Source organism: Antedon mediterranea, chromosome 6 (genome assembly GCF_964355755.1).
Source record: "Antedon mediterranea chromosome 6, ecAntMedi1.1, whole genome shotgun sequence".
Lineage (NCBI taxonomy): Eukaryota > Metazoa > Echinodermata > Crinoidea > Comatulida > Antedonidae > Antedon > Antedon mediterranea.
This window is the reverse complement of record NC_092675.1, coordinates 24,785,279-24,803,430: the sequence shown is the minus strand read 5'-3', so window position 1 is coordinate 24,803,430 and position 18,152 is coordinate 24,785,279. Positions and strand designations below refer to the sequence as shown.

Below are 18,152 nucleotides of genomic sequence, written 5' to 3'. Positions count from 1 at the left end.
AAGGGATCGAGCTGCTGGGAGAACCCGGCATTTTTCCTAATTAAAAATGGGGAAAATTAGCCGTGTTGTGAGTAACCAGTGGATGCAAATATGTGTCGTCGTCCTCGTAGCAGTTGTAGTTCGTTGGTCAGTTAGTTTAAATCCATACTCTGGTATGTTCACGATGTCTTTAGACATTAGGGCCTAGGCCTCTTGTTGGCTTAATTAGGACCTAAACGCGAACTAGACATGGCCTAGCTTACGCGCTCCGAGTCGCCGCGCCTGGTTCCCACAGTGCATACTGCATCATGCCTATATCGGTAATGTACCCTATTCATGGTGCGCCAACAAGGCCAAAATGCCTCATATGATGGATGGGTGATGGTTCTAGGACACCTACCCCCTAGACAGTTACCCCCCGGATGTTTACCACCCGGACAACTACCCCCTTAGGACAACTACCCCCCGGATAACAACCCCCCGGACAACTACCCCCGGGACAACTACCCCCGGAACAACTACCCCCTTAGGATAACTACCCCCAGGTCAACTAACCCCCGGTCAACTACCCCCCCCCCCCCCACCCCAATCCAAAAGTAGACAAATATATAGGACCGGTTTCTGTAAAAATGAAATCATCTGTTTTTAACGGGTGTTTTGAAACTAGAGACCCGAGACCAGAGACCTGACATGAGATCCAATACGAAAAGGGAGACCTATATTTGGGTCTCCCTTTTCGTATATTAGGGTCTCCCTTTTCGTATAGTGTGGTCTCTCTTTTCGTATAGTGGGGTCTCCCTTTTCTTATAGTGGGTCTCCCTTTTCGTATATTTGGGTCTCCCATTTTGTATATTTGGGTCTCCCTTTTCGTATATTTGGGTCTCCCTTTTCGTATATTTAGGTCTCCCTTTTCGTATATTAGGGTCTCCCTTTTCGCGTATATAGTGGGGTCTCCCTTTTTGTATAGTGGGGTCTCCCTTTTCGTACGTGGTTCTCCCTTTTCGTATATTTAGGTCTCCCTTTTCGTATTGGGTCTCTGGTCTCGGGTCTCTAGTTTCGAAACACCCGTTTTTAACCGATTATTCTGTTTAACAGCACGCTAGACCCTAGATGTGCTAGATTTAAAGTACCGTATTTATTGACAAAACGGCCTGGGCTGTTTATTTTTTAGGTGGACATTTATTGGAAGAAAGTTGTTTATTCAATGGGAGGGGGTATAATCTAATGGAAATAGACACCGATTATTAATTCCATATGATGTTTCATGGGAGTGACATGATTGCCGTTTATTTGAGGGGAATTTTATTTAAAGATCGCCGTTTATTCGGTGAGTGAACATTGAGGTCAAATATCAAAAGTGATATTATTCTTCAAGTGTACAAAAATACATATATGACAAATTTGAGACAAAAATTAATTCTTTTAAGACCAGTGGTTATCGAAGCATTGTCCTGACGCAAAAATTATTATTATTATTAGCGAACCCAGTCTTTACAGTAAATACAGGGAGTACTATATAATAGTAATACGTTCGACTATCCTATGATCATGTGTGACAATCTTCAGTTTAAACCAGGCTATATTTATGTTCAATCTTTTACTTTTGTTTACAATAATGAATAGTAATTCGTCAAAGTAACGAATTAAAATATAGTTATTAATTCCTATTATACACTGTTGCAGAGTCAGGTTGTTGAATGGTCCGGGTGGTAGTTGTCCGTCCGGGGGTAGTTGTTGTAAAGGGATAGTTTTCTGGGTGGTAGTTGTCCTAAAAGATTATTTTCCCTCGGAGTATTGTCCAGGTCCAGGAGGTAGTTCTCCTACGGGGAGTATTGTGGCAGAGGTAGTTGTCCGCGGGGTAATTACCAGGGGGGGGGGGGGGGGTAATTGTCAGGGGGTAATTGTTCCTAGGGGGTAATTGTTCCTAGGGGGTAATTGTTCCTAGGGGGTAATTGTCCGGGGGGTAGTTGTCCAGGGGTTAGTTGTCCTACGGAGGTAGTTGTCCTAAAAGATTATTTGCCCTCGGAGTATTGTCCAGGAAGTAGTTGTCCTACGGGGAGTAATGTGTCAGAGGTAGTTGTCCGGGGGGTAATTGTCCGGGGGGGTAATTGTCCGGGGGGTAATTGTCCGGGGGGTAATTGTCCGGGGGGTAATTGTCCGGGGGGTAATTGTCCGGGGGGTAATTGTCCGGGTGGTAATTGTCCGGGTGGTAATTGTCCGGGTGGTAATTGTCCGGGTGGTAATTGTCCGGGGGGTAATTGTCCGGGGGGGGGGGGGGTAATTGTCCGGGGGGGGGGGGTAATTGTCCGTAGGGGGTAGTTGTTCCTAGGGGGTAGTTGTTCCTAGGGGGTAGTTGTTCCTAGGGGGTAGTTGTTCCTAGGGGGTAGTTGTTCCAGGGGGGGGTATTTGTCCAGGGGGGTATTTGTCCGGGGGGTAGTTGTCCTAAAGGGGTAGTTGTCCTAAAGGGGTAGTTGTCCTAAGGGGGTAGTGGTCCAGGTGGTGGTTGTCCGGGGGGTAGTTTTCCGGGTGGTAAATGTCCAGGGGGTGAATATCCGGATACGATGGGTGATACTTGCCCTTAGAGAACAGCTGATGTTAACTGAGTTTAACCTTTAATTCTGGTTGCCACTTTATATTAAAAAAACATTAACTGAATCAGACTTTATAAACTAAAGGTTTTAGTAAATAAAGTTTTAGTGTTAATAGTTTTTTATAAAGTTAATCACTTCTGTAGGAAAAAAAAGTGAATAACTATGGGACTTAATTAAAATAAAATGTTAAAATTAAAATTTTAGGAAATTTTTTTTCAGCGATACAATTCATCCATCTTTAAACAAGTAGCCTTTATTAATTTAAAAAAAAAAAAATAATAGTAACCATATATTTTGTAACAGGTGCTGGAAAACCACCAATGTTTGGAGATTATGAAGCCCAAAGACATTGGATGGAAGTTACTACCAACCTTCCAATTGGTCAATGGTATGTACTGTACACAAGCATTAAGCTGAGTGCCTGATTATTGAGAACCAGGTCTCAGGTCAATCCCCCTTTTACAGCAATCCCTGGCCGCCTCCCCTTTAACTATAGCGAACCCTATTCCGGCTCACCTATCCAAAACAAACCATTTCTGACAAAACGTTTATTCTTAACAATTATTATGCAAAGATGCTTTAAATATAAATATTAATATATAATATGACGATCTGAGCTGGGGAATTGGGGTGCGGTGGCAATCGCCTCATCTGCTTTGTCCTGGCTTCGGCCCTACTATGTAGTCATTGAATCTATCTTCGTAACACTGGATGTGCGCTTGCCTCAATGGATTTTCCTCCGGCCTCTTCACAATGAACCGACCAGGACCTTTAAGTAGAACTAGGCACATTCTGAGTACAATGTATGCATGTTGTTTGTGACACTATACTCATCTATACTGTACATGTATACATATTCATATTTTAGGTACACGAATGGAACAGGTAATAATCTCGAGTATTGGGGTTTAGACTATCCACCATTAACAGCATACCACAGTTGGATTTGTGGAAAAGTGTAAGTTTATTTTTGGCCTTTTCCAAATTACCATTTCTGTTTATTTCTTGCCTACTGTATAAAGCAATTTCTGAATATATTGTATTTATAAAATGGTATTTATAACTCATGTAGAAATGTATTAGAGGAAAATTTGACCAAAAAAAAAGTATTGTTGATTTTTCTTCTTGTTCCACTTGTAAAAAAATGATCTCTAAATATATTTGCTTTTTATATTATTTTTTAAATATGATACCATTCTATTTTTGTTAGGTCATCCTTTCTAAATGCAGACTGGGTAGAGCTTGATAGCTCTCATGGTTATGAAAGTTATGAACACAAACTTTTTATGAGGTATTCAGGTAAAAGATTAAACACAAATTAAAAGTTACACATTCACAATTTTGAAAGCAACGAGTGTATAAACAAAGCCAATTCCCAAGAATGTTACATAAATATCTATTCATAGCAAAATCACAATATGCTGTAATATTTATGTTTGAGATAGTTACTGATTATATTTGCTTCTGTAGTCCTTGCAATAGATGTTCTTCTGTATATACCAGCTGTCCTCCTTTTTTGCTGGTTCGAAAGTTCTAAGAAAATATTCAGTTTTGATTGGTTGAGGGTTGCAATGATCATACTATTGTACCCAGGACTCATTGTTATTGATCACGGACATTTTCAGTATCCTTTTGAAATGAAATGACTTATTTAGACAACTGAATTCACTAAGCTGCTTGAGCAATTTATAACATAAATAGATATAGAACAAAGGAATATGAATAATAACAAACCAAAGTAAATTTAAGCACAGTTTTGATTACAAAATTAACCAAATGACAAGGATAAATAATGAGAATATCCAGACTTTGGCCTTAGCACTACAGGTTGACTTTTTGAACATGCAACATCACCAGGACTAAAATGTTTACAGGGGTCCCAAGTTCAAAAAGTCAATTCGCAGGAGTTTCGCAGGCGCTATTGCTCCCAAACCCTTCCCACCATGCATCGCGCACGCTATTTGCGATAACAAAACCTTATGCAAGGCATTCTTTGGGCCGGCATTGTTGCATGCTGTTCATCGTTTTTTTAAATAAACAAGTTCGTTCATCGCCGAATATTTGCAAATTAATATAAACAGTAGGGTAACAATGTGCACTAGGCTAGGCCTACCTCATGAAAAGCTAAAGCAAAGGAGATTTTTGTTCTCGTGGTCGAAAAAGTAGTGATTGGGAGTGGGAGGTCTGTGTTTACAAAGTACAGTAGTACCATTTTAAAATACACTGAATAACCACTATGCTGGAGGTTGAGGAAAAATATGCCAAAATATTTTCCTTACACAGTTGTATACAGATATAACAATGCAAGTCTTGGATTTGCATTACTGGCAACCATTGCACTGTCAACGAACCATGATCTTTGGGGGTCAATATTATTTGTTTTAGCACTGAATTACAAACAAATGGAGTTATATCATGCTATGCCATTCTTCTGTTACCTACTTGGAAGATGTTTCTGGGGGTCTGACGAGAATAGGTAAGGAACTAGATGCAGTATATGAGATACGCTTGTATTATTAGTAACACATCTTCCAAAAACACTATAACATGTGTTTACTTACAGAATATGGAAACTAATAAAAATTGGATTAGTTGTGGTTGTGTCGTTTCTTATTTGTTGGCTGCCATTCTTGACTAGTGTTGAATCTGTTCTGCAAGTATTACATCGTCTCTTCCCATTTGCAAGAGGGCTTTATGAGGCAAGATTCAGTTATTTGCTAAGATGTTGACAATTGTTAATAAAACTCTTTACATAAATGTAGTCTTAAGGTACAAACCACGTGACCTATGACCATAGTCAGGCCTGCCATAGTGATATGCAGCTTAGTTCTACCAAATCACCTCCATACTATTGAAGAAATGTATCATTTGGCGCATTTACCACTGTATTTTGTAAATGTACCCTTTCTGTTCCGTCAGGGTCAGGTCCCATTGGTGTGAGCAGTAGAGTGGGGTTTAGTTGAAATTAACCTCCATACAACACAAACTAATTTCATTTTGCTTGACCAATGTATGCCTTAACGCACACTATCTGGCAAGTGGTATAAATATGTCCCAGATTGCATAATATACCTGTCCTGTTACTAATCTTTTCAAACCAATTTTGTGCAATGATTTCAATTATTTTGTTTTGTAGGATAAAGTTGCAAATGTTTGGTGCTCTATAGAACCTATAATAAGAACAAGAGAAAGGCTTTCACAAGATGTAGTAATAAAGATAGCTTTGGCTTCAACCTTGTTAGCATTATTACCATCAGCAATTCATCTACTTTTTAAACCAACAATCCGCTGCTTTAGATTAGCACTAGTAAGTCATAAGCCCTTTTATACTAGTACAGTACAATAACAATCGACAATACATTTTTCTTACATTAAACAACAGAAATTAGAGAAGTTTAATTCTAGGATAACCATTTATGCTGTCTTTGACAAAAATAATAATTGTTTTAATTCAATCAAATGACATGATCAGCAAGAAAAAAATATATACAAAAATGTGTAGGAAACTGTGTTTTAATTGGTCAGATGTTTTCCGTACTCTGACATAATTTGTACTTCATACTAAGTACATTTGAGAATACTTGCGAAAAAATTTGTAAGTAATTCTCGTGTGGGACTCAAACCCACGACCTCCAGATCACTAGACTGGCGTTCATACCTCTAGACTACCGAGCTTGCGCTGATGGCTAGTGGTTAGATTCGAGCCTAAGTAAGCAGCGGGTACTGCACCAACAGAGTTGTAATTGTATTAAACTACTGTGGAGTCAGGGAGTTGAGTAATTGGTCAGATGTTTGCCCTACTCTGACGTAATTTGTACTTCATACTAAGTACATTTGAAAATACCTCTAAACCACCGAAAAATGTGTTTTCATGTTATCTAACCTTATATTTCAGATAAATTCTTCATTAGCATTTTTCCTGTTTTCATTTCAAGTACATGAAAAATCAATTTTGTTGGTTACCCTGTAAGTATAATTCTTAATACATGAGAGGCATGTATAAATCCCATGATTGCAATAATACATAGTCTTTGGCCTGAATACGGCACATTTTATTTAAAAAATTGAAGATTAACCGAGCGGTTAAGACAGTGGAACCGTAATTACGTAGCCATAACATCGGCAGGGGTTCGAGGCTCACTCACTCCATGGTTCTGGTGGTAGAACGAGTCTTCTCGGATAAGGACTATAAACCGTAGGTCCAGTGTACACATCTAGCTCGTGTGCACTTTAAAGAACCTAGTACATCTTTCGAGACGAGTAGGGGGTTACCCCGGTGTATTAGTACATCACAGCCACTGATCACCAACTGGGCCCTCTGGGAGACCAGTCTTTGACTGAAGAGGTTACCCAGTATAAATATAAATTTCAATTCAATACCTTGTCCAATGATTGAATTGTAAACAATATAAAATACATATTAGAATATAATAATAATCACCATTTTTGACATCAAATAAGTTCCAGAAATTAATAGGTTAATTATCCCACAAAATGTCTGGCTCTCACGGGATTTGTCTATTGATATATTTTAATATCTGCTTTTGTTTAGACCGGTCTGCCTTTTGTTACAAGAAAAACCTTTTGAATGTACCTGGTTTCTATTGACATCAGTACTAAGGTAATGAATATTTTTTGTTAACATTTTATCAGAGTATTAATCTGATATTTGATTTGAGAAAATGGTGTAATATTCTTTAAATACATGAGAGACGTTTCTAGTAACACAATGCTTTTATTCTTTAGTTATTCGACATCATTGTTATCACAATCATTCGTGAGGTCTTCTATACTGAAGCCATGTTTTAGAGGTCTCTTCCCTTATGGGTATCCTACATACTATAGAGGGCGACATCATAATATATGGTGCCATCATATTAAACATCCCTCTTCTTTAATTACTCATAATGGTGTACAAATATAATTAAACTGTGGGTCTCATTTATCAATCATATTACAATCATAATAAAACAATTATAAGTTTTATTTACAAATCTAATCTATTTGGTTTCTTAATTTTTCTGCCACTGCTAGAGCATGATGATGGTTTGTGTTCTATAGTCTTGTAATGAGTAAGTGGTGTTTCTAGTATTATGTGTGTAAAGTGTTCGTTTGTTTTGCGGATGTGTGTTCGGTTTCTTCTTAGTGTTTTCTGGTTTTCTGTCAGTACTCTGTACGAATGTGGACTTGTTTTGTTTAGTATCTTCGCTGGGGACCACTGTGGGTTTTTGTCAGAGTGTCTGATTCTCACGCTTTCTCCTCTCTTTATTGGTTGAAGTGGTTTTGTATTTTCATCATGATATTGTTTCTGTTTGTCTTGTCGGTTTTTTAGTCGATTTCTTATTTCTTTTCTGGTTGGCATTTTTTCATTGTTTGTTGGAAGTTCTGTTTTTAGTCCTCTGTGAAATATCATCATTCCGGGTGAGGCAAGTTTTGAGTCGACTGGAGTTGCTCGCATGTATAGTAAAGCTTTATCAACATCTGTGTTGTTGTGCTGAGCTTTGATGATGGTTGACTTTACTGTTTGAACCATTCGTTCGATGAATCCATTTCCTTCATGGTGGTGAGGACTTGTGGTTGTGTGTATGAATTTCCAATCTTTGCTAAACTGTTTGAATTGTTCACTGTTGGTCCGTTGTCGGTAATCAATTCTTGAACCATCCCAAACTCTGAGAAGACATTTTTTATTATCGATATAACTGTTTCACTGTTTGATTGGTCTGCCGGTAGTTTTCTTATGATTGGATATTTGGTGTAATAATCTGCTATTAGGAGGTATTCTACTCTATTTATGTAGAATAGGTCAGCTGCGAGTATTTCCCATTCTTTGGTAGGGATTTTTCTCTTCAACATTGGTTCATGTTGTTGTTTGTGTTTGTGTTGTTGGCATGATGGGCATGCCTTTATCATGTTTTCTATTTCCTCATTAATACTGGGCCAATGGATTGATGTTTTAGCCATCAGTTGACACTTGGTTATGCCTAAGTGGGATGTGTGTAGTTGTTTTAGGATGTCCTGTCTCATGACTTCTGGGATCACTACTCTGTTACCCTTTAGTATTATTCCGTTCTCTGTTGTGAGTTCATCCCTGTATGGGAAGTATGGTCTTATTGTCTTATGTACAGATTTTAGTTTGTCTGGCCAGCCTTGCTGTATTATACTTTCCAATTTTATGAGAGTTGGGTCTTCCTTGGTCTTCTGCCTTATTTCTTCTTCTTTGGACTCTGAGAAATATGACAGTTGTATCTTTACTTCTTCTTCAATTTGGCTGTCATTTATAGGGTTTAATCTAGACATGGCATCTGCCAGGACCATTTCTTTGCCTGGTTTATACTTGATTGTCAGATCATATCCTTGTAGTCTCATTAGTAGTCTTTGTAGTCTTGGTGGTGCACACATTAGATTTTTTAGTTGGATCATCTCTAACGGTTTGTGGTCTGATTCCACAATGAATGAGTTTCCATACACATATGTGTGGAACTTCTCTACTGCGTACACTACCGCCAGTAGTTCTCTTTCAATGTTCGCATATCTTTGTTCCGCTTCTGTTAATGCCTTTGATGTAAACGCAACAACTTTTTCGTCTTGTATGAGTGCTGCTCCCACTCCAATCAGGGATGCATCCACTTGTAGTTTCAACTTTTTGTTAGGTTGGAAATAGGTCAGTGTTGTCTGGTTACATATTGTTGACTTTATCTCTTCGAATGCTTTTTGTTGTGAGCCATTCCATTCAAATACATTATCTTTTTTCAGAAGTTCTCGGAGGGGTGCTGTTTTGTCTGACAGCTTGGGACAGAAGGGACTCATATACGTGGCGATGCCTAGGAAACTTTGTAACTCTTTAACATTCGTTGGTGGTTTTATTTTGCTGATGGCTTCAATGCGCTTTGGGTCAGCATGTACTCCATCTTTATCATATATCATACCAAAGAAATTTATTTGCGGTCGCTTTATTTCACATTTCTCTGCATTGAATACAAGCCCATATTCTCTAGCGGTTTCCATCAGGTCCATTAAGTTTCGATCATGTTCTTCTTCTGTTTTCCCAAATACAGCAACGTCATCTGCGATGCCTGTGGCTCCGATGCATTTCTCCAATATTTGATCCATCTTATGTTGAAAAACGTCTTGGCTGACATTCAGTCCAAATGGTAATCTTAGGAATCTGAATCTTCCAAACCCTGGAGTGTTAAATGTGGTAAGATAACTGGATTCTTTGTCAAGTCTTATGGACCAATATCCATGTCGTGCATCTAGTTTAGAGAAAAACTTTGCCCCACTAAATTTATGTGTTATCTCATCTAGGGTTGGTGTGTGATGGTATGTGCGTTTTATAGCTTTGTTTAAGTCCTTAGGATCTAAACATATCCGCCATCTCCCATTTGGTTTCTGTGAGTAGGCCAAACTTGAAACCCAATCCACTGGTTTCTCTACTTTCTGTATGACATTTAATCTCATCATTTCATCCAACTCAGCCTTTATGTCATTTTTTATCGCTAATGGACATGACCTTGGTGCGTGTATGACAGGTGGTACCGTTTCGTCTATAACTATTTTGTACGTACCCTCAAACTTGCCAATGCCTTCAAATCTGTCTGGATAGAGTCTTTTTATGTCCTCTACATCCTTGATTTTGTCATTTACTTCGACTGCACAGTTTATCTGTATTATCTTCAGAGTCTTTAGCGTCGGTAGTCCCATTATAGCTGGTCCCTGTACCTCTGCAATATAAAACTTTGCATTTGTGTGTAAGTTATTGAAGTAACATGGGATGTGTATGTAACCATAATGTTTGATTTGTGCTCCGTTATACGCTGTGACTTTTACATTAGATTTGTTAACATATCTATCATTAGGTACATTATTGCTCATGTTTTTAGGAAACATAGCTCTATACATTCTCAGTGGTAATATATTACCCTCTGCACCTGTATCTACTTTTACTTTCAGGAAAGTTGGTTTGTTACGGTTTATTTCAATTTTGACATTTGTGAACACTTCTGTGTCACCATCTTTAGCGTTTATCTGGCTTATTTTAATTGCTTCAAATGTAATATTAGATTCATCTTCACTGTCGCAATCGCTATCATTGCTTTTGTTTATACCATGCACGTTTCTCTTACTTCTGTTAGGTGCATTTATATATTTGCCCTTTTGTTTGTCATTACGTTTTGACCTACATGCTCTACTAAAATGATTTTTCCTACCACAATTATTGCAGGACATGCCAAAAGCTGGACATTTACCATATTCATGTGATCTAGTGCATCTTGAGCATGGTTTACTTTTATCTCTATTTTTGGTTCTATCATGTTTATAATTATTAGACATACCTAATTGATCTACCGCTACTTGGTGATCAGCTTTGAGCTCTTTCCCTAAGTTTCTCGACGCTTCTGATGCCTTACATATTTTCATGCACTTATCTAAATTTAAATCATCTTCTCTAAGCAATCGTTCACGCAATTGATTGTCCAATAGTCCACAAACAATTCTATCCCTGATGAGGGATTTCTCAATTTCACCAAACTCACATGTCTTGCTCTTGTTCTTTAGGTCGGTCACATATTGGTCTATCTTCTCACCTGGTATCTGGTTTCGTGAAAAGAAAGTGTGTCGTTCAAATGTAATGTTTTTCTTGGGGTTGCAATATTCCTCAAATTTGTGCATAATTGTGTTTAATCTCATCTTCTCAGCTTCATTTTCAAATTTAAATGCGTTATATACATCTAAGCCTTGTTGCCCAATAGTATGGAGTAGTAATGACGTTTGCGTTTCACTTGGTTTTCGTGACATTCCACTGGCAATGTTATATAGTTCAAATCTCTGTTTGAATCTCTTCCAATTCTCTGATATGTTGCCTGTCGATATATTTAATGGTTCTGGCTGATTTAGGTTCGCCATGATCAACATTAATTTTTTAATATTGTCAGTTGTTGTATACAGTGGTAACAAAATGTGTATGGGCTATTTTTTGCCTTCTGCTATCCGAATACAAAATCAAATTCAGTTCTCTCCGCACGTGTGTACTCTCAACAACACGTTTTACTAATCTATTCGTGCGGCGGCGTGTACGCTAGCCTATTTATTCTTCTAGCCTAGTATAGCTTATCGATTGACTTTATTATATATTTCAATCCTACCGTTGCCACCATGTAATATTCTTTAAATACATGAGAGACGTTTCTAGTAACACAATGCTTTTATTCTTTAGTTATTCGACATCATTGTTATCACAATCATTCGTGAGGTCTTCTATACTGAAGCCATGTTTTAGAGGTCTCTTCCCTTATGGGTATCCTACATACTATAGAGGGCGACATCATAATATATGGTGCCATCATATAACAATGGTAACATCCGAAACAAATTTTACATTACACAATGTGAAACATTCCAGCTGAATGATGTCCAACTTTCAGGCCAAAACATCCCACTTTTAATATACACGTTAGTGATGTTTGAACTAAAAAATCAATTTCCCAGGCAGCTATTTGTAGGGCACAGATTGCAAATCTCTCCCCTCTATCCCCTTAAGATCTGTACCTTCAAATATTTATTCAAGGACATTTGTAGGTCTATATCTAAAGATCTGCTCGCACCACTCACATTTGTAATTTCTAGTCAATATATACTGCTCAGTGCACACCCTCCTTAGCTATAGCTACCAGATTTATAACATGATTGATTGAATAATTCCAAAATTAAGCTAAATGTCCTGCTACAAAGTCGTAGTTGACTGAATGGCTTTAGTTTTTCTCCTGTAATTCGTGATTAGACATTGTATGATGTTACTAAAATAATATCGGTTTTTCTTTATTTCATTATTTTTTATAAAATTATGTATTTTTATTTCTATATCATGTACAGTATGTTTCCTCTACTGATCAAAGATGGCCAGTTCCTTTCCACAACAGTATTATGTCTTCTGTTTTTAATGGCCTCAAATGTCTTGCTCAATTCACAGAAGTTAAAGAAAACAATACATATACAAATAATTGTAAGTTTTTAACATTTGCCGTAAAATTTGGTTTTCTTTATGAACCTTAGATGTATTTTTTTGTTTTATTTTTGGGAATGGGGTGCTATCCAAGATCATTTTTGCAACCACTAAAAACCAATGTTATAAATCTTGAAAAATCTTTTTTTATTATTATACTATTATTGAGGCAAATATTTTTTTTTAAATACAGTATTGATATATTTTCAAAATGTTGTAGCACCCTCTATAGTTTAAACATGCTTTCGTAAAATGTTTGAATATTTCATTTGTTGAGTTTTGTCTACCCATGGAGGAATTCCCAGACATTTCATCCTCTAACAAATCTATATAATTATTCTTTTTTTACAGTTCTGGCTATCAATGCTTGGAATGTCAATTCTGTGTATAAGCCATCTGCTTGTACCACCGCCTGCAAGATATCCTGATATTTATCCACTGCTTATATCAGCATACTCGTGTGCTCATTTTTTGGTGTTTTTTGTGTATTGTCATTACCTACAGTTTACAAGTGTGGCTGATTAACAGTTCGAAACTGTTATTAATTAGTTCATCATACTGTATGAGCAATAGCAGAATTTATAAAATTCATTCTAACACCCAATAATTAATTTTGTCTGAAAACGAAAAATGAAGATTTATATTCATTGAAGGAACATTGTAATAATAATGTTTTTTACTATTAAAATCCAAAATAATAATTGCCATAGGTGAACTGTGATAACAAATTCCTTTAATATTTTCATTATTTTAAATAACACCAGGAAGGATGATAAAAATTCAAATGAAAAATGAGTTCAAGTTAATTATCCTTTTTAAAAAAAATACATTTTATTGAATTTTATTTCCAGAATGTTTGATGTGTATTGATGGGCTTTAAAATATAACTTTTAATATAGCACAACACATGTCTTTAACAGATTGTAAAATAATAAAAAAAAGCACTGCTGATCATCTTGAAAATACTATTCCTGTATGGACAAAGCCGGATGTTTTAAATAAAAAATGATACGCATTTTTTTCCATAAAGATCATGTTGGTTGTATACATTATTACTTTAATAGGCACCACGCTAGCCATATGATTGTTTGTTGTCTACATTCCTTGGTGTTTCAACATGCTAATTACTTCCTCATTTACATACAACCTGTCCTATTAGTATTATAGGCATTTCTCAAAACATGTCAAGACATTTTAAGGCAGTTTGCCTATTTATCAAATGCTTACAATCGTGATTTTATCTGGACAGTTTGGTGGAACCATACATGATTTATTCAATAAAACTGTATTTGAAAAGTACTGTACTTTATGTGTTTTATTCATTCCATAATTTTAGAAAACTTGCATCTACATGATCACTTCACCTTATTAGTCTTGGAGCTAGAATACTTATCTTTAATAAGTGTTCTTATATTTTTTATTTGACCATCATTCATAGTGCTTTTAGGAACAAGATTCAAGGCGAGACGAACTTTCGGTAGCTTAAGAAATAAATTCTGAGCAACACTGTAGCTGGCAGATGTCATCCAGTAAAGGGTAATTGCCTGAAAATAAATCAAAATAATTTGTGAAAAATGAATTTGGAAAGAAAAAGATCAAACAACAAATTAATGGTCTATTAGACTTGCCCTAAGTCTGTATTCATTGCGGGATTCATTGTCTTTATTTATTTATTTTGATTTTTGTCTCCAAGATCATGTATACGTATGAAACGCCATATATGACAAAATATTTATCTTTTATTAATATTAAGACAAAACTCAGTCTGGAACCCAGACTAATGGTCTATATACAAAGTCGAGTTCTTGCCTGTGTTGTATACTAGAAATATGACAAGGTATTCCAAGATGAGCTTTTATGGTCAATCGGTATGGAATTGAGACAGCATTATTATACAGTACTTATAAACTAATATGTGTTGGGTATGGGCACATTGCTAGAATTCTCAAGTACAGTACTACGGAACGTCCATAATTGGAAACCCAGCACAAATATGGACAGATGCATATTAATACTATGGAATGCATACTTGTATTTAAACATTTAAAAGTTGTCACGAGAATATTGAAATCTGTGCATGTGATTTGAACTATACGTTATAGTATGATTACAAAGCATGTAATATTTATTAGTTGATTGATTGACATAAGTAATCTTACTGAAGGCATGTAGGCTGCAATTGGTATGATGATAATAGAAAGACCTCGCAGCATATTTGTAACCAATTTTGGAAACTTTGATCCTTCCCTAACATTCAGTGTTTGTAATTCAATGTTGATTAAATTCAGCAGTCCAACAGCCAAAGGTAAAATATATAATGGGTCAGGTAACACAAGATTTGTAAACCACAATGTACCACCATCAGATAATGTAGGCACAACACAGTTTGGATCTGAAATAGTGAAGATGATTAATATTCTTAGTACACTACCATCTTTATTGTGTCAAAAGTAATTTTTAAACATATAATATCTCTTTCTAATTATATTGTAGGCAGGGTAAGGGCTAAACAATTAGGTTATACAGTAATAAAAGGCCGGGTGGATCAGCCCCTAGTGTACCCCTTGAAATGTAAAAATAGAACAGACAGTGTATTTGTTTCAGAAGATCTGGGTATCCCTTATTTCTTGTTTATGGTATGTACATGCCTATTATATATTTGTTTAAATTGTTCAACCATACAACATCCATTTTAAGTACAGTATTATATATTAAATCTATGCCTTTCTTAATAATACTGTAACACATTTTTTTTATCTTTACCTAAATAAAAGTTGGATGAAATAGCTCCTGTCATGTTTCTGAGTGATAGTGAGACAGATATCCACAGAGGTATTTGAGTTAAGATCATAATGCTAGCCTTAGCTGGATGACAGTTATCTCTAACATATATCTGCTTTGCTGAATTCTTCATCTGAAGATTTAATAAACATCAAATGATTTAAGAAAGAAACTTTTGCAGTAATAAACAGGCATCAAATGCATTAAGATTGGTCCATGTGAGTGTAAAATCTCTCAAACAGCTTTCCCCTCCCATCCCCCAAATAATCAATAGAAACTTAATGTGAACATTACTGAATGTATAGTATAATGGCCGACTTCTGTCGTAATCGACAATGTCAGTTAGTCTTACATTCATCTGAATGATGACTAAGCCATGACTGTTTTAAAACACCTCTGGTTGGTCCCAACATTGACGAAGGGCTTCTCTCGTCAAGTGCCCACCTTAACCAGAGGAGAGGCATAAGCCAATACATTTGAGGCAGATACTAGATGCAGGGGATGCCAATGCCATAAGAGTCAGCAGTGCTGATTTCAAATGCCTAATGGGATAGTCTCCCATCCAAGCTCTAACCAGGCCCAACGTTGCTTAACTTCGGTGATCTGACGGGAACCGGTTTTTCAATGTACAGTATAGTATCGAATATGCTTATTCTAGTCATGCAGCATATGTTTAGAAACAATAAATTGTATTAGACAATCCGATATTTTGATGTTGCTTTTAAATGAATACACAGTACAAGATAAGATGTAAGCTTTACTTTGTATAAACTCAACATTAATGTGATCTAATTTGATTACCTTACCATCTTAGTTATGACCTTCTTCATCTTTGCTTCATTCCACTTTTCTTGTGTAGCTTGTGAAGCAAACCTCTGCTGGAACATTACCCTTGCATTGTGTAAAATCTCCGGATGCAAGTTTTCTATCCTTACTTGAATTTTTTGAGAATATATTGCAAGCGGTAATGTGAGCAACGCTCTTAACGCAACTGTTGTCACAGCAATACTGGCCCACCATGGAAGCCCTGTGATTGTATGCCCATACTCTAACACACTCTGAGCAAAATGAATTGGTTTGGAAGATAAAATATGTTCGTATACACTTTTTGAAGCCTCTGATGAATTGCTCCTTTTAACCATGTAACTATTTGATATGCATAAATGTTTTGTATGCTTAAATTCATTTCTGATGCATACAATTGAATGTTGTGATACAAGACTAGAAATGTTTGCAGCTTTTATTCCATATTTAGAAATATTGTTTTTAAACAAAAAGAACCTTGGTAGAATTAAATGTGATGAACAAGACCTTATCATCATATACAATGATATTCTAAACTTTCTCTGATTGTACTGTATGTACTCTGTAAGAAAACAAAGTTTAAAATATTTAATTTTCAGCAATTTCAAATAGATAGAGCAAGTAGTTGATAAACCTTAAACGAATTTTCAGAAAAACAGGGGCACATTTAGACGGCATCTTTTGTTGTCACGTCACGCATTTTACGTACTGTATTGTTACACTGATACAACGAAAGAATGCGTGTTAAATTATAAATATTTGTATACTACTTTCTTCATTTTATTGTAGAACATTATTTTTAGGTATCCTAATGAAAGCTCTCATGGGGTAGCCTTTCACTTTTAAAATAATCGCAAAATTAAATTTAATTGTCGTGGTATAAAACAGATCTTAAATCTTATCAAGAAGCCAGCGATCAATAATTCCAGGGACTGCATAACCGAGGTGGCTCAAGCTTATTTTTGACAACAATATTTTTTTTTTTTAATATGATTAAGTCATGGAGGTATACTATTTTTATACCTCCATGATTAAGTGGTATTTTTTGAGTAAAATTTTTCCAAAGATCTACATTCCTCAGTCTCTACTATTGATAGGCTGAGAGAGTAGGTAAAAATAGCATTGCCACTCCCAAAATAAACCCTGCTATCTAGAACCTAAATTGTAAGAAAAAAAGTGAATTTTTGGACAAAAATCACTCACGCATGACTTAAATTGCGTTTTCACCTGATTTTCACTGGAAATGCTTTAAATGAGTCCATCATAATTATTTAGTAATAGTAGGTATAAAAACATAGGATTTGCCACAAAAAATTGTAACAAATGGGCTATTCGTTTAGGAGATATCGTGAAAAATTTGTTTAGCTAATTTGCATATTTATGTTCATTTGCATATGGTGGATGACAGGAGTGCTCAGGACGGGACAACATTTATTTTAAAACTGAAAAACCTACACGTTTCTCCCACTCAAATCCTAGATTCAGGAGCCTATTGCATACTATGGCATAGGCAAATATGTTTAATGCCTAGGGCCAGTTTAACAAACATAATTTCACACTAATAATTATAATAAATCTTCTCGTAAATTGCAAATTTATTAGGCTAGGCCTAGAGACCCGAACATCCTCAAGTGGGGCCAAAACGTCCACAACAAAGACTAAAGTCAAGTGTAGCCCGATCGTCCACACGAATCTGACACAATCGATAGCCTAGCCTAGACCCGTGCTTCTTGGCACACTCTAAGCCTAGCTATTATTTTTGCTTAATAAAACACACTGTACATACATGCGTGATCTTTAGTAGTTCGAAATCTGCTAAATACTACACAGTATCCTCTAAACCACCTGGAATTAGAACTGGCGATTCACACATGCGCTGCATAAAACAACAACACAACAACACCTGGTCGCAGCTATGGCGCGCCTAATGAGTCAACTGCTGTGTTTCGGGTTATTATTAAACCATGGAGCTAATTTTATAGCTCCATGATTAAACT

At 36.2% G+C, this 18,152-nt stretch overlaps 2 protein-coding genes across 3 annotated transcripts; one reads left to right on the top strand and one right to left on the bottom strand.

Annotated features, from left to right (window-relative positions):
- Positions 1–2: 2 nt before the first annotated feature.
- On the top strand, positions 3–13,869 carry LOC140051281 (dolichyl pyrophosphate Man9GlcNAc2 alpha-1,3-glucosyltransferase-like). Its single transcript, XM_072096439.1, has 12 exons — positions 3–152; positions 2,874–2,958; positions 3,439–3,528; positions 3,781–3,869; positions 4,041–4,194; positions 4,864–5,046; positions 5,134–5,269; positions 5,707–5,877; positions 6,466–6,536; positions 7,123–7,191; positions 12,441–12,570; positions 12,922–13,869. The coding sequence occupies exons 1-12, from the start codon at positions 47–49 to the stop codon at positions 13,093–13,095; spliced, it is 1,458 nt and encodes a 485-aa protein (XP_071952540.1). The 5' UTR covers positions 3–46; the 3' UTR covers positions 13,096–13,869.
- Positions 13,811–18,054, bottom strand: LOC140051282 (cytochrome c oxidase assembly protein COX18, mitochondrial-like). Of its 2 annotated transcripts, none has more exons than XM_072096440.1 (5): positions 17,942–18,054; positions 16,158–16,717; positions 15,334–15,484; positions 14,730–14,962; positions 13,811–14,114 (listed from the first exon to the last, which is right to left on the bottom strand). In XM_072096440.1, exons 2-5 carry the CDS (start codon positions 16,671–16,673, stop codon positions 13,926–13,928), a joined length of 1,089 nt encoding a protein of 362 aa, XP_071952541.1. In that variant the 5' UTR covers positions 16,674–16,717; positions 17,942–18,054; the 3' UTR covers positions 13,811–13,925. The 2 variants fall into 2 exon arrangements, with proteins under 2 accessions (XP_071952541.1, XP_071952543.1); XM_072096442.1 differs by having other exon boundaries at positions 16,158–16,409; positions 17,942–18,035.
- Positions 18,055–18,152: the final 98 nt, after the last annotated feature.